General features: G+C 44.6%; 1 protein-coding gene across 1 annotated transcript in view; it reads right to left on the bottom strand.

The window, feature by feature from the left end:
- The window catches only part of LOC307193543 (N-acetyllactosaminide beta-1,6-N-acetylglucosaminyl-transferase), a 58,235-nt gene extending 48,182 nt beyond the window's left edge, over positions 1 to 10,053 (bottom strand). The window contains exon 1 of the mRNA XM_079935687.1: positions 8,778 to 10,053. Within this exon, the coding sequence (XP_079791813.1) occupies positions 8,778 to 9,696 (919 nt within the window). The 5' untranslated portion in view covers positions 9,697 to 10,053. The remainder of the gene's footprint in view (positions 1 to 8,777) is intronic.
- Positions 10,054 to 14,141: the final 4,088 nt, after the last annotated feature.

The raw sequence follows: 14,141 nt of genomic DNA, 5'->3' as shown, positions 1-14,141 counted from the left end.
TCGTGGCACTTTTACCCTATCTGCCTTTTCTGAGTACAAACAACTTTTAGAAAAGAGTGATTCTAGGGACTCCCCTGTTGGCACAGGTTAAGAATCTGCCTGCCAATGCAGGGGACACGGGTTCGAGCCCTTGTTCAGGAAGATCCTACATGCTGCGGAGCAACTAAGCCCGTGCACCACAACTACTGAGCCTGCGCTCTAGAGTCCGTGCTCCACAACAAGAGAAGCCACCGCAATGAGAAGCCTGTGCACTGCAACGAAGAGTAGCCCCCATTCACCTCAACTAGAGAAAGCCCATGTTAAGCAACGAAGGCCCAACACAGCCAAAAATAAATAAATAAATTTATTTTTTTAAAAAAAGAGCGATTCTATACACTGAATTGAGGATGGGGGCAGAACACTAGATTAGAAATAGGATGATCTGAATTTGTGCCCATACTTTGCCAATTACTAGCCAATCAATAAACCCAATAAACATTTAGAGAAGGTATATATCCTACTGGGAGATTAGGTTACAAAGCCAGTATGTACAGGGAAGACAGCATACAGTCAAAATTCCTCTGGAGAAATCCTTTGGGAATATGTCGTGTTAAGATGACACAGAGTCTCTCCCTAATTCCAATGCTGACAATTTTCCTTTTAATCTTGGCCCAGATGGTGGTTTCTTCTTACGAGCACCAGATGAAGAAGTGAATTTGAGCTGAGGGACCATGTCATGAGATGCACACTGTATCTTTAAGATTCGTGAGCATGGGAACCAAGACCCATCATGGGAATGCAGAATCCGCCTCATGCTTACTGTGGACCCCAGACTCATTGGGTGGAACGGAGGGTGGTGGAGGGATGGCCGTTTAGACTTACATGCAGTGTGAGTGTGCACGTGTGTACGTGTGTGTGTATGTGAGAGAGAGAGAGAGAGAGAAAACAGTTGCGTTTGTGCAAGTGGAATGACACCAAGGAGCCAGGGCTCCATTGCTCGTGTGCCAGGCGTTGTGCTAGGAATGAGGAAGAAGAAATTAGCAGGTGCTGCTGCCATCCCTGCAGGTCAGTCTAGAAGGTCACTAGGAGCACAAACACAGCATTGCAGACTAACTGGAGTACAGTGTGATACAGGGGGATGGAGTCCACAGGAGCAAGAATGAGGAAAGGCTCTTTAGAGAATATGACTCTAAGCCGAATCTTCAAAGAAATGCACGTGCCAGTCAGAGGAGGGAGAGGGAGGAAGAGCGTTCTAGAGCATTCTGGAGGGGAGCTGGCATGAGTCGAGGCTGAAAGTGGCACATTTGAGACCCACGAGTTGTCCGGTACAGCTGGTGTGCGGTATGGGATGGGGGGCGGAGCACAGGGCGAGAAGGTGCTGCAGAGGTCAAGGGGCCACACTGCAGTGAGCTCCCTTCCAGCAAAGGGGCTCGGACGTGAGGCTGTCTGTGACGGGGATGCGCAGGAGGTTTCTAAGAAGGAAAGAGACGTGATCATGAGACCGACGCGCATTTTTATCGAGCTCATTCTGTCACTGGGGAGGATGGACTAAAGCAGGCTGAGAATGGAGTCAGGGAAAGTGGTTAGAAAGAAATCAGGCTACTGTAGGAGAGAGAGGAAGAGAGAGAGGGATGGCGGCACCAGCCATGGAAAGGAGGCCAAAAGCCAGATCCCATTCACTAACCGTTTACCCGGTACCTGGCAGGAGCTGAGCCCTTGCACACATCCCCTTGCGTCTTCGGCCCACAACCCTATGAACCGGGTGCCGCCAGGTCAAGGCATCCCCGCGACCGTCACACGAGGGCCTCACCCACGTCACGCCAGGTCCAGCCCTCACCCCCGCCCCCTTGGCTGCTTTTCTGGCTCCTGAACACATGGAGCCCTTGCTCACCTCAGGGCCTTTGCAACCTCTCATCCCTCTGCCTGGGACCTCCTTCTTGTTCCGATGGCTTGTTCTCATTTTGGAGGTGCGGTTCATGTGCTACTTTCACTAAGAAGTAGGTCCCTTCCTGCGTCAGCCTGCTGGTCTCCTTCATAGCACTTAGAATCTCTAATTATCTTATCTGTCTACTTTTTACTGCCTGTCTCCTCCTTCTAGAATACTCCATGAGAGTAGGGGCCTTATTTGTCTTATTCACTATTATATACTTATTCACTATTATTTCTCAGTACCCAGCACAGTATCTAAGGGCTCAATAAATATTTACTGGGGGAGGGGGAGGGATAAATTAGGAGTTTGAGATTAACATAGACACACGACTATATATAAAATAGATAACCAACAAGGACCTACTGTATAGCCCAGGGAACTATACTCAATATTTTGTAATAACATATAAGGGAAAATAATCTGAAAAAGAATATAGAGATATATATTCATATATATATACATATGTATATATATGAATCATTGTAAATCAACTATATTTCAATAAAAAATAAAATAAATTTATTGAATGAATATCCATTTTACAGATGAAGAAAATAATAACAGTAAGAACAATAAAAACTAACACTCAAAATACGGGCTGGGCACGGGTCAAACTCATCTAAACCTCACAGATTTGATGTAAATATCATTATTTCTCCCATTTTATAGATGAAGAAACGGAGGCTCCCACATTTAGGTAACTTGTCCACAGTCACAAAGCTTACAAATGGCAGAGCAGAGATTCAAATTCAGACAGTCTGGCTCCAGGTTCGAGCTTTCAACATCTACGCTACACTGCTACTCTAAGACTGGGCTTTCCAGTCGTCGGGTCACAAGGCTGGCGATGGAGGAGCTAGGATTCCAACCTGGTCCTCTCGACTCTGGAAACCAAGCTCCAGGGCTGGAGGGATGGGGGTGGTGAGAACTGAGGAGAGAGAAGCCGGCCGGCAGGTCTAAGCTAACAGAGGGCGGTGTTGATTGAGGGGCACACAAAGGCGAGCCTGGGTTGAGTTCTGAGCGTGTAGAATCCCAGGTGCCCGCTGCACTCTCTCCTTTACTGTGCTTCCGGCTTTGGGAGCAGGACACGTCACTCAGCCCCTCTGATCCCATCCTCACACTTGTAAAATGTGAATTTAGATACCGACTCAACAGGATTCTTGCAACGATTAAACTGAGATAACGCAGACCCATGGGCAGATGTTCGTAAACATTACTCTCCTGATCTTTTCTGTACCTTCGGCTCGCACGGAAAAGCCAATGTTTTCAGGAAAATGGGCTAAGTATCCAGATGACATAAGGAACAAGAGAGAAAATTCCTGGGTGGGTCCAATTATATAATCATTCCCCAAGCTTAATGAGACTTAGAATTAGCTAAGTTTCATCTTCTGAACACTTGCTGTTATTGCAATAATCAAATGAAGAATTCATAAAACTAGGTTCAATTTAATCTAAGCTTACCACATAAATCTCACCTCTGCTTCCCCCTATTTCCCCCTAGATGTTTATTTTCATTCTTTTTTTTTTCTTTCTTTCTTTTTTGGCTGTGCTGCACAGCTTGTGGGATCTCAGTTCTCTGAACAGGGATCGAACCTGGGCCCCGGCAGTGAAAGTGCTGAGTCCTAACCACTGGATGGCCAGGGAATTCCCTCTTTTCATTCTTATTTCTTGCTAGGTATATGCAATATTTGTCTTTGGACAAGCCACTTATTTTAATCTTAAATTTCTCATCTGCAAAATGGGAACAACAGTCCTCCCCTTAATAGAATTCTTGTAAGAATTAAAGGAGATAATGTGTTAGAAATTCCTTTGCAAACTAAGTACTATCCAAATATAATAATTATTATTAAAAAGAAATATAAAGGTACATTTGTATAAAATTATCACATTTATATTAATAATTATTTATTGATATACTTATTATTTATATATATAAATAAAATATAATTTTATTTAAAATGTTTTTATGACAGACTTCCCCGGTGGTGCAGTGGTTAAGAGTCCGCCTGCTAATGCAGGGGACACGGGTTTGATCCCTGGTCCAGGAAGATCCCACATGCCGCGGAGCAACTAAGCCCGTGTGCCACAACTACTGAGCCGTGCACTACAACCACTGAAGCCCGCGCACCTAGAGCCCATGCTCTGCTACAAGAGAAGCCACTGCAATGAGAGGCCTGTGCACCACAACAGAGAGTAGCCCCCGCTCGCCGCAACTAGAGAAAGCCCGTGTGCAGCAACGAAGACCCAACACAGCCAAAAATAAATAAATTTATTTTAAAGAATAAATAAATTAATTTAAAAAAATAAATAAAATGTTTTTATGAGGGAAGAGAAGTATGCTTATTGAGATCATGCCTTTTCCACAATGGTAATTTAATTAGTCTTCTCCAAGTTATAATTGCCCAAGTGCTGAAAACTGTATACCTCATTACATCTTGTCCTTCTAATCGAGGTGGAGATGCTCACTGAAACCCCCCTGCCTGCAGGACCCGGAACCACCTTGCAGTGGGCGTGTGCTTTTGTCTGGCAGGCATCACGGGCGAAGAACCATCCTTCACCATAGCCTGCCCTGAACTTTTAGCTCGAGGGTGAAAAAGTGACCCAAGAGAAGCTGGTCAGCATTCTTCCTGCCCCTGGTTCGTTTAGGGATAGGGATTTGGACCGAGCAGGACCAATCTGACGACTTCCCTGAGCTGTTGCTGGAACTATGAGGAAAGAAAAGCTTTCTTTTCTCTCGGGAGTGCCGGCTGTGAGAAGCAAGCAGCTGGAGCTGCTTCTGAGCCTCTCTGACACCATGTGGGGAGGAGCAAACTGAATAAAGTCAACCCAGTGACAGGCAGGCAGACAGACAGATAGAGTGACCAGTTCAGACCAAACTGGGACTTCCCTGGCTTCAGCATGGAAGGTCCCATGCCCAAGACGCCCCTCAGACCTGGGCACACAGGGACGGTTGGTCACTTCACAGAGACAAAGAGTCCCGCATATACCGTTCCAAGCCTTGATCTAGCTTTACTCGGAGGCCCTCCTCGGGCACCTCAATTCTATGACTCAGTAAGTTCTGGGGTCTGTTTAAGCAACTTTGAGTTGTGTTTCTGTCACATGCAACTCAAAGAGTCATAACACATGCCCAAAGAATGTCCACATATAAGGCACAAAGTTAAAAAAGCAAAAGAAATCAAAGTAGGAAACAAGCTATTTTTAGCACTGAAACATGAAGAAATGTGATCATGTGGTCCTTTCTGAAGTTGAGGTAATTTATTTGACAAAGGGGCTCCGGAAAAGAAAAAAAGAGAAGTATACAAAATGGAAAAAAGAAGAGGCAAATGAAAACATTCTTATGGAACAAAAACCTCATGGCATGAGAAAGGTCAGAGAAACACATGAGCAAAAATCCAAAAGAACAAGCTTAGGCAGAGAGGGGAAAAACGTAGCTGAAGTCAAAGCATGGAGCAGTTTTGCCTTTTCTTTAGAGACAGACCCACCGTAAAGTGGGACAAGAAGACAAGTGAGCCGCGGAAGTGGACTGTAAAAAAACTGGACCAGCAGAGGCTTCTGCAGATCCTCAACAATTCCACAAGACTTAAAGCAAAACATCTCAATGGTCTCTGGCACTCCGCCCTGGGGCAGGTAGGCCAAAGCAAATGCTATGGGAATAATAATATGGGAGCTTTTCTTAAGGTGACATACAGCAGTGATTACAAAGACTGGAGAAGTTGGAAAACCTCAGCGTGCACCAGAATCCGTACAGCGTGCATATGACAGAGCCGCATGCTAACCCTAACCCTAACCCTCAAGCGCTATAGGATGAGTGAGAGAAATTTGCGCTCCAGAAGGGCTTCCTTTGAGAATATGGCCAGAAGGGAGAAATCTAGACAACCCATCTGTACACAGCCACACAGGATTGAATGATAACCACTCTTTCTGGCCTCCCCTGAAGAAGGATGTGAGACTGGGGCCCCCAAGGGACATGGCCCGGCACCATTTCTATATCTAATGCAGTTTGGAAAAAACTTAAGTGTTGAAAACCAAGAGAGAAGTCATTTTCTCAATAGAAAGACAACATAAAAAAAAAAAAACAGTGTGAAGATATGTGATTTAGTCTTACCTCTATGAGTATATTTTCTATTGAGTCTCTATTTATTTATTTATTTGCTGTGCAGCAAGGCATGTGGGATCTCACTTCCCCAATCAGGGATCAAACCCACACCTCCTGCAGTGGAGGCACGGAGTCCGATCCACTGGACCGCCAAGGAATTCCCGAGTCTCACTGATTTTAAACTATTCTCATTTTGTTGTCTGATATCACCTAGTAACAGGGTACCAATCAGGTTCTTGGTCTTGGTCCTCTTGTGGGTGTTTCCGGGAGCCTGATATGACTGTGCAGGGTCTTTCTAACACAAACACTTTAATTTAGGATGTTTAGCATAAAAACAGAAAGGAACTTTGAGGGAGGCAAGGAACTGCACCATCTGAACTCGGCACATTTGCAAAAATGTTTACGCTGTATTTACCGAAGGACTTTTCCCCTTAACACATGACACTGAAAACAGAAGATGTGATATGGTAAAAGGTTGTCTGGTAATAAAGAACCAGATTCACGCACCAAATCCTAAATCACAAAGAGCGCTCAAGTGGAAAACCACTGGAGGGACTGGAGCATGTGACTGAATTCTGCATCGCCTTTGAAGATGGGGAGGTCCATCCCTGGGGTTAGAGCATGTGATGGCTTGTTTTCTTTAAATCACTTGTAATTCAGGAAGGGCCCACCTACAAGCAGGATATCTTCCTGCTTGCTCCCTGAACCAGGATGCCATCTGGACTGTAACAGAGGAAGGAGGCAAGACCCTAGGAAATGTCACGTTATCCTGAAAAACATCCCTTGAAGAATCAGACCACTGAGGTTCTCTCAGCAGAGCTCTCATCTCCGATTTCCTACAGGGGTAATGAAAGGCATTTGCCAAGGCTAAGGGGCAACAAGATTGATGGAGTCTAGACTCACCTCTATGAGTATACTTTCTATTGAGTCTCACTTTACTTATTTATAAATAAAGGCATTTTGGCCTTTCTACAAATTCTCAACAGCTGCCTGCTAGGTGTTTATGTGGTTCTGGGTACTGTGTCCTCTGCAAAGAAAGGCATATGTAGGAAAGAAGAGGATCTTGGCTCCTGGGGCCCTTAGTTTGTAGCTGGGGAGATTGGAGATTCCAAGAGGCTATTTATATGGGGTCATACTGTCGCTAAGAGAGGGTAGAAGCCAGCGAGTCACCCCACAAACCTACAGCAAAAATGGTCTTGTCTCCTGCCTCACTACTTCACCAGGGCTGGAAAGGAGAAGGGGGTAAGGAAAAAAAAATGGGGGGTAAGAGATTCTTTTTCCTCGATTTTGTTAAATTGATTTGACATTGATAAGACTGACCATCCTTCTGCAAACCAAACAGACATTTAACACTAACACAAACCCATGTTTTTCTCTTTTTAAGAAACGACAATTCAGGCTTTTGTGAAGTTACGAACTGCCTTCATTTTAGTACGACATCTATGGAACCACGAGGCTGGTGTCAAATCTTCATAAATCCTAAGGGAATAGTGAAAATAGAAAGGGAATAAATATTTAAATATGAAAATCTGCCTCTAATTACCTAGTGCTCACCAATTAGATGCCAATGATGGAAACAACAGATAAAAGGTGAAAAGATGGCCATAGGAAGAGGGAGGTCAAGAAAGAGAGCTTGCACAGTGCGAGAGCAAGCCCTGTTCACCAGGCCAGTCACCCTGGGATTCAGAGACCAAACACGGTATTTTCCAGAGAACGCTGCCATGTTTATCGCCCAGCAGGCCCCACCCTGCAGCCTGAGAGCACCTACCAGTGTTTCCAACTTGGCAACCCCCCAAAAACCAGAACAATGATTGCTTTTCTCCTGCTATAATAATGCTGTCGAGTTCATCAGAGATCCATTGTGCACTTTTCATTGAATCCAAAGCACGCTGTTTCCTTCAGACGAAACCCTATCATGTTTTATATAGTTTTAAAAATAATTGATCTGGCCCGTTAGTACAGATAGAACTGTTTTGATGAGAAAGGAAGGAGCTTCTCCTGGAATCTCATTATTTATCTGAAGTTAAAATATATATATTTTTAAAACTTTACACCTGTGGTACAGTACATGCATGAGTCTAGGTATTTCTCCGCTCACGGGGTCTTAGGGACAGCTGTGATGCCACAGTAAAGTCTCACGCTTTGCCACTCATTCATTCATTCATTTTTATGGAGCATGTGCTATGTGTTCTACGCATGGAGGATACAGCAGTTGACAAGATAGAAAATGACCCAACTTCACGGAGCTAATACAGAGGAGGCCAAGAACAAACCCTCGCAAGTAAGTAGATAGGATATTCCAGATGATAATAAACTCTTTGAAGGAAAAAGGTGGGGTGGTCAGCTCAGCTTCTCTGAGCTGATGACCTCTGGCTGATAAGAGGGAGCCTGTGAAGGTCTGGGGGTAGGCAGGGGAGTGGCCAAGGCAATGGCCCTGGGGTTACAGCAAGTCTGACAAATTTGGGGGAAAGAAAGAACACCAGTGGGGATGGAGAACCATAATACCGATTGTGGCTAAAGATTTAATAAGATGATGAATGCAAAAGAACACGCTGAACTGCAAAGCAATACCACTAAAAGGTATTATCTGGCTTGGTTAGAATACTGTATTCTAAAGAACATCATTCTTTAGATGTTTAGAGTTTATAAAGGATGCAGGTGAAAACTATATATTTCAGTTTTCATCTTCTACTTCTAATAAAAAGGAGCTGGCTCTCAAAAAGCCCTTTCAAGTATGGCACGTTGCCTTCACGTGAAATAGGAAATCCCACATACCTGGAATCCTATTAAGCGTCACCCAGAAATGTTCATCCGGGCTGAAGGTGTCTTTGGACCACTGGAGCAAGTCAAGAGCCCGTGGGTCATGGAGAACAAAGTTGGTAAACTCTCTTGACAGGGCAACGTAGGCAGAACCGAAGTAAATGGTGAGATTGTGGGGAGGAGGCGGTTTCAGTGCGGTGGTTCTTATCACATAGGAAAGCTCTTTGCCCAGGTGCTCTCGGTGGACATATTTAGTCCGTCCAATTGCGTGAGCTGGAGGCAGCACCCCTGGGGTGATGTTTTTCCCTTTAAATCCTTTCAGATACTGAACTATCTCCCTGTTGGTTTTCAGGGGGAAATCTTGCCCACAGGTGTTGATGGCGTACTTCCACGGAACCTCCAAGGCTGCAAGATCCTTGATGCAGTGCAGGTCAGCCTGGAGCCTGGAGATCCCACCATAGACCACGGGTTCCATCTTGGAAGCCAGAAAAGCATTCGGGAAGCAGCTCAGTAACTGCTCCACTGCATCTTTAAATTCAACTGTCGCTTTCTCATCCACGTGAACACAGTAGATATTCTGAGGCATGTAAATAGCTCTGAAGAGCCTTGCAAAGGTGTCGAAATTGTGATGGATGACCATGATATATGCCAAAGGAAATTCAGCTTCTTCTTTAGATAACGGCGCCGTGATGTAGTGGCTTTGAGCCAGGTATTCCTTGCAAGAAGACGTCTCATAGATCATGAGTTTGTTTCTCCAGAGGAAAGGTGTTTTGCCACTGATAAAGGATATGCAAACTTGACTCAGCATCAAAGTGTCCGAGTTATTTAGCCTCTGGAAGCCTTGCTCGCCCCCAAAATTGAACACATAGAACACGATAAAAATGATTACACAAGAGACAGAAACTATAAAGAGGTAACGCATCAATGAAGGCATGCCTCCAAGAGGAGATTTCAAAGACCGTCAAAATCTAAGTCCTCTCCCAAACTTACTTTTTTCTCTGAGTTCTTATTTTGGTGCATACTCCAGTAATTCGTGCCCTGAAGGAGACACTGTGAATTCATCCGGTTTCATCCCGGGAATCCAGCGGCTGGCGCACTCCCCATGCTGATAGAGCTACTGATCCCGCCTCGTTCTCTGCCTTTCAAACCGCCTTTGTCTACATCCCGGTAGCAGGTTGCTTAAGCCCAGCCTTTTTTCCTCCCTCTGCCTCCTAGCTCCCAAAGGCTGGCTGTTTCACTAAAACTGTGGTTTTAGTCTCCTTTTCCCCTGCAGATTTAGTTTCTCAGATCTCTTTTGCTTCATTTCAGAAGGTTCCCCCCCCACCTTGTTACTGTCATTCAGAGAATTAATACAGTAAGAACGAAAGTTGAAACGATGCGTTTTGGCAGGCGTGCCGTTTCCTGCTACTCATCCGACAAGCTGCGGCACTCCCCGCCCCCGGCACTCCCACCCCCACCCCCCACCCCCTTGTTGCTCATGGCGATGAGCCACAGCCTGGTCCCTCGACTCTTCGAGCACACTCCACGGGGTATAATGTTGCCTCCGTTCTCAAATATGCCGCTTTAGTGAAAACATGACTGAAGTGACGAGAATGAAAATTTAAAAAAAAACCTCATCCACCGGGCCCTTTTGTAATGCCTTCTAGCCCCGCCCTACTCTTTTTCTTTTTCTTTTTTTGGCCCTACCGCGAGGCATGCGGGATCCAAGTTCCCGGACCGAGGATTGAACCCGAAGCCCCTGCAGTGGAAGCGCGGAGTCTTAAGCACTGGACCGCCAGGGAAGTCCCCGGCACTCTCTTTTCTAAAACAAGAGCTTACCGGGGTTCCAGTCCTAGGGAATCTGAAAGTGCAAGGCTCTGGGACCTGTGACTTTGCGATTACGTCGTGACAGCCCCTCTCCTCCCACCGTGGTGCTTATCATAAGGGCTGAAACGGAGCAGGACCCCGTGGGGTCCTCCCTGGTACAAATTCTTTCCGTGCCCGCCCCCCCTTTTCTTGTTTGTAGGAAATAGGTTTCTTTCAGGCTTCTGGACGTTCCCTGAGCTCCAAAGGGCAGGTTCAAACAGTTGCTAATCAGGGAAGGGAGGGGATGCAGAAACAAGGGAGGAACCGCCTAGAAACAATACTGCAGGCTTGGGGCAGGGTCCTGGTTCTTCCTCAAGGGATACACACAACAATATCTTTGAGTTCTTCTGCAGGAACTAAGGCCTCCACCCAGGTGGAGGATGGTAACTTCAGGCTGAGGGCAAGATCCCTGGAGCACCGCCCTGCTACCTCGCCACCAGCCAATCAGAACAAAGTCACAAGCCCTGTAGCCCTCACCCCAAATTTTGCCCATTAAATACTCCCCCCAAAACCGTCGGGGTTTTAGAAAACGAGCCACCCATCCTCTTTGTATTGGCATCTTTACAATAAATGCTGCACTTTCTTTCACCACAACCCGGTGTCATTAGATTGGCCTTACTGCCCGCCAGCGAGCGGGCCCTGAGTCTGATTTGGTAACAGGATGTTGGGGTCCAATGAACAAATGCCAAGCTACATCCCCTGATTTAGATGAGACCTTAAAACCTCACCGGAAAGCACTCGAATCCTGGCACAAATGATGTTCGGATAAGGGCACCTAGAGCGCATTCAGGTTTTCACTACCCAGAGAACATCATCTAATACTCAGAGAAGTGCTTTATACCTGCCAGGTTAAGCCTGTCAGATCACCTAGGAAACGAATGTTGTTTGCCCCTATTTGTAAATAGCAGAGTTTTGGCTGAAGAACATGAAGCTCTTTAGCTTACAAGGTTCTCATCTTCAACCTTTTATTTTTCCAACCAGCTTTTTTTAATACAGATCAACATATTTTACTTATGATGGCTTCTAACATACCCATACAACTACTTCATGCCTTCCCGTTTCACCTTCCCTTTGAGGTGAACGTAACCCCTCCGAGCCTCCATCCTGTAGCAGTAACTCACTGTTGGAGACTGAACACCCCCCCCCACCCCTCACCCCCCGCATGAAGAAAAAACGTCCTTTAATGCCCTTTCTCTCCTCCTTTTGGAAAAGTCTCTACCCTGCTATTCATGAAATTAATAGAACAATATGCTTATTCCTTGCTTTCAGCAGAGATAGGAAAACCAGCGCTAAGCCCCCTTGATTCAAGGCTCGCTGCACTTCTGCTGAATGACTCATCACCTCCTGAACCACGGTAGGTTTGCAGTCTAGCTTTTATTACTCCTATTTTTCATTATTCCAGCTAGTACATTATTTTTCTCTCTCCCTTACTAAATTCTCCTCATTCTCTAAGACCCATCACAAATAAACTCTACACAGAACCCACCTTTGGCTTTTTATGCAAAGTGGAAAAAAGTAAATGGAGCCCTTATCTGGACAGAGCAGATCAATCTAATTCTTAGTGCTCCCATGGAGCAGAGCAAAGAGAATGACTCTGAAAATATGATAATGAATGATGATGGTAAATGATACGAAAATGAATGATAATGGAAAATTCAATCCCAACCTTCCTTTTTTTCCCAAATAATACCTTTAAATATCAGGTTATAGTCTATCCTATTTCAACACAACAGAGAGTAATTTCAGTATCTAGTTTGGCAAAGATTTTTTGGCTTAGAGTGAATATTAAAATATTTTAAATATTTGCAGTTTGACAAAGTGTTCAGATACATGACAATGAGGCCAACAGAGTCTGTTTACATTATTATTTCCAACTGGCCAACAACAAGGGGTTCAGATTTATACAGGCTTAGGCACTGACATTAATAATGTTACTATATTGAGAAATACAGACATTAGCCAGATTAGGAACTTTCATCCTATTTGTTTGGTATTCAATCCGTTATTTAAAACAGCACTGTTCGAGTGTTGAAAATGTGGCTCTTTTTCCTGTCTGCCCTTTTGGCTGTCCTTGGGTATTGAAAAATGCCTACAGGAGAACTTTTTTAAAAACCACTTGTAAGAGGGGAAGGCCGTTACCTGTTCCAGTTCCTTCCTAATAGGCCACGTGACCTGCTTTTCCAGCACAGACACGAGGCATGTTTTTGCTGCTGAGACTGAACAGCTCAGCCTTCCCTACCTGCTCGTGACTGCAGGCCAGCACAAGACTGACGCACCTTTGGCTCACTTTGGAAGCAGTTATTCCCGAACTAGACGATTAATCAGGCTAGACATGTTTACCCTCTCCAGGCCGCCTTAAAAGCTTGCTCTTTCTTCCATTCAGAAGCCTTTATTGTTTTTACATCATTTAATAATTTTTCCGGGAAACCTCCTACACTGATGGTGGGAATGTAAATTGGTGCAGCCACTGTGGAGAACAGTATGCAAGTTTCTTAAAAAACTAAAAATAGAGTTACCATATGATCTGTAACCCCACTCTTGGGCAGATATCTGGAAAAGACAAAACGTCTCATTTGAAAAGGTACATGTACCCCAGTGTTCATAGCAGCACTATTTACAACAGCCAAGACATACATGGAAGCAACCTAAGTGTCCATTGACAGATGAATGGATAAAGAAGATGTGGTAACACACACACACACACACACACACACACACACACACACACACACACACACACAGGAATATTACTATGCCACAAAAAATGAAATAATACCATTTGCAGCAATGTGGATGGACCTAGAGATTATCGTACTAAGTGAAGTAAGTCAAAGACATATATCATATGATATCACTTATATGTGAAAGCTAAAGAAAAAAGGATACAAATGAACTTATTTACAAAACAGAAATAGACTCACAGACAAAGAAAACAAACTTATGGTTACCAAAGGCAAAAGGAGGGGGGAGGGATAAATTAGGAGTTTGGGAATTAACATATACACACTAATATATAGATAATCAACAAGGACCTACTGTACAGCACAGGGAACTATATTCAATATCTTGTAATAATCTATAATGGAAAAGAGTCTGAAAAAGAATAGATAAATATATGTTTATGTATAACTGAATCACTTTGCTGTACACATGAAACATTGTAAATCAACTATACTGCAACTTAAAAAAAAAGAATTTTTCCAATTATGATGCTATCTAGGGCACAGCTCCAAAATGAAGAGCGTATTCTTTTTGTGAAATACTGGAAGACTCAGAATCTCAGTGAAATAAAGAAATAATCAAAGGGGGAAAGGCAAGCCTCAGCACCCCTAGGCTTTCTGTGGCAAGGGGCAAGGTACATTCGCCTGACTCTGGAAGGCCTACAGAAGGATGAGTTGAGGGAGAGGCACGTGAAGTCCGCTGCCTGCCAGGCTAAGTCACACCCTTGAGGAAGGCGGCAGCTGGTCGTAAGGAAAATGTCATAAAAGACCTTGCATGTTGTGCTGAAAACCTTGGACTTCACCTTGTTGCCAA

This window comes from Stenella coeruleoalba (genome assembly GCF_951394435.1).
Source record: "Stenella coeruleoalba genome assembly, chromosome: 10".
Classification (NCBI taxonomy): domain Eukaryota; kingdom Metazoa; phylum Chordata; class Mammalia; order Artiodactyla; family Delphinidae; genus Stenella; species Stenella coeruleoalba.
The sequence above is the reverse complement of the archived record's forward strand: the minus strand, read 5'-3'. Positions and strand labels throughout refer to the sequence as shown.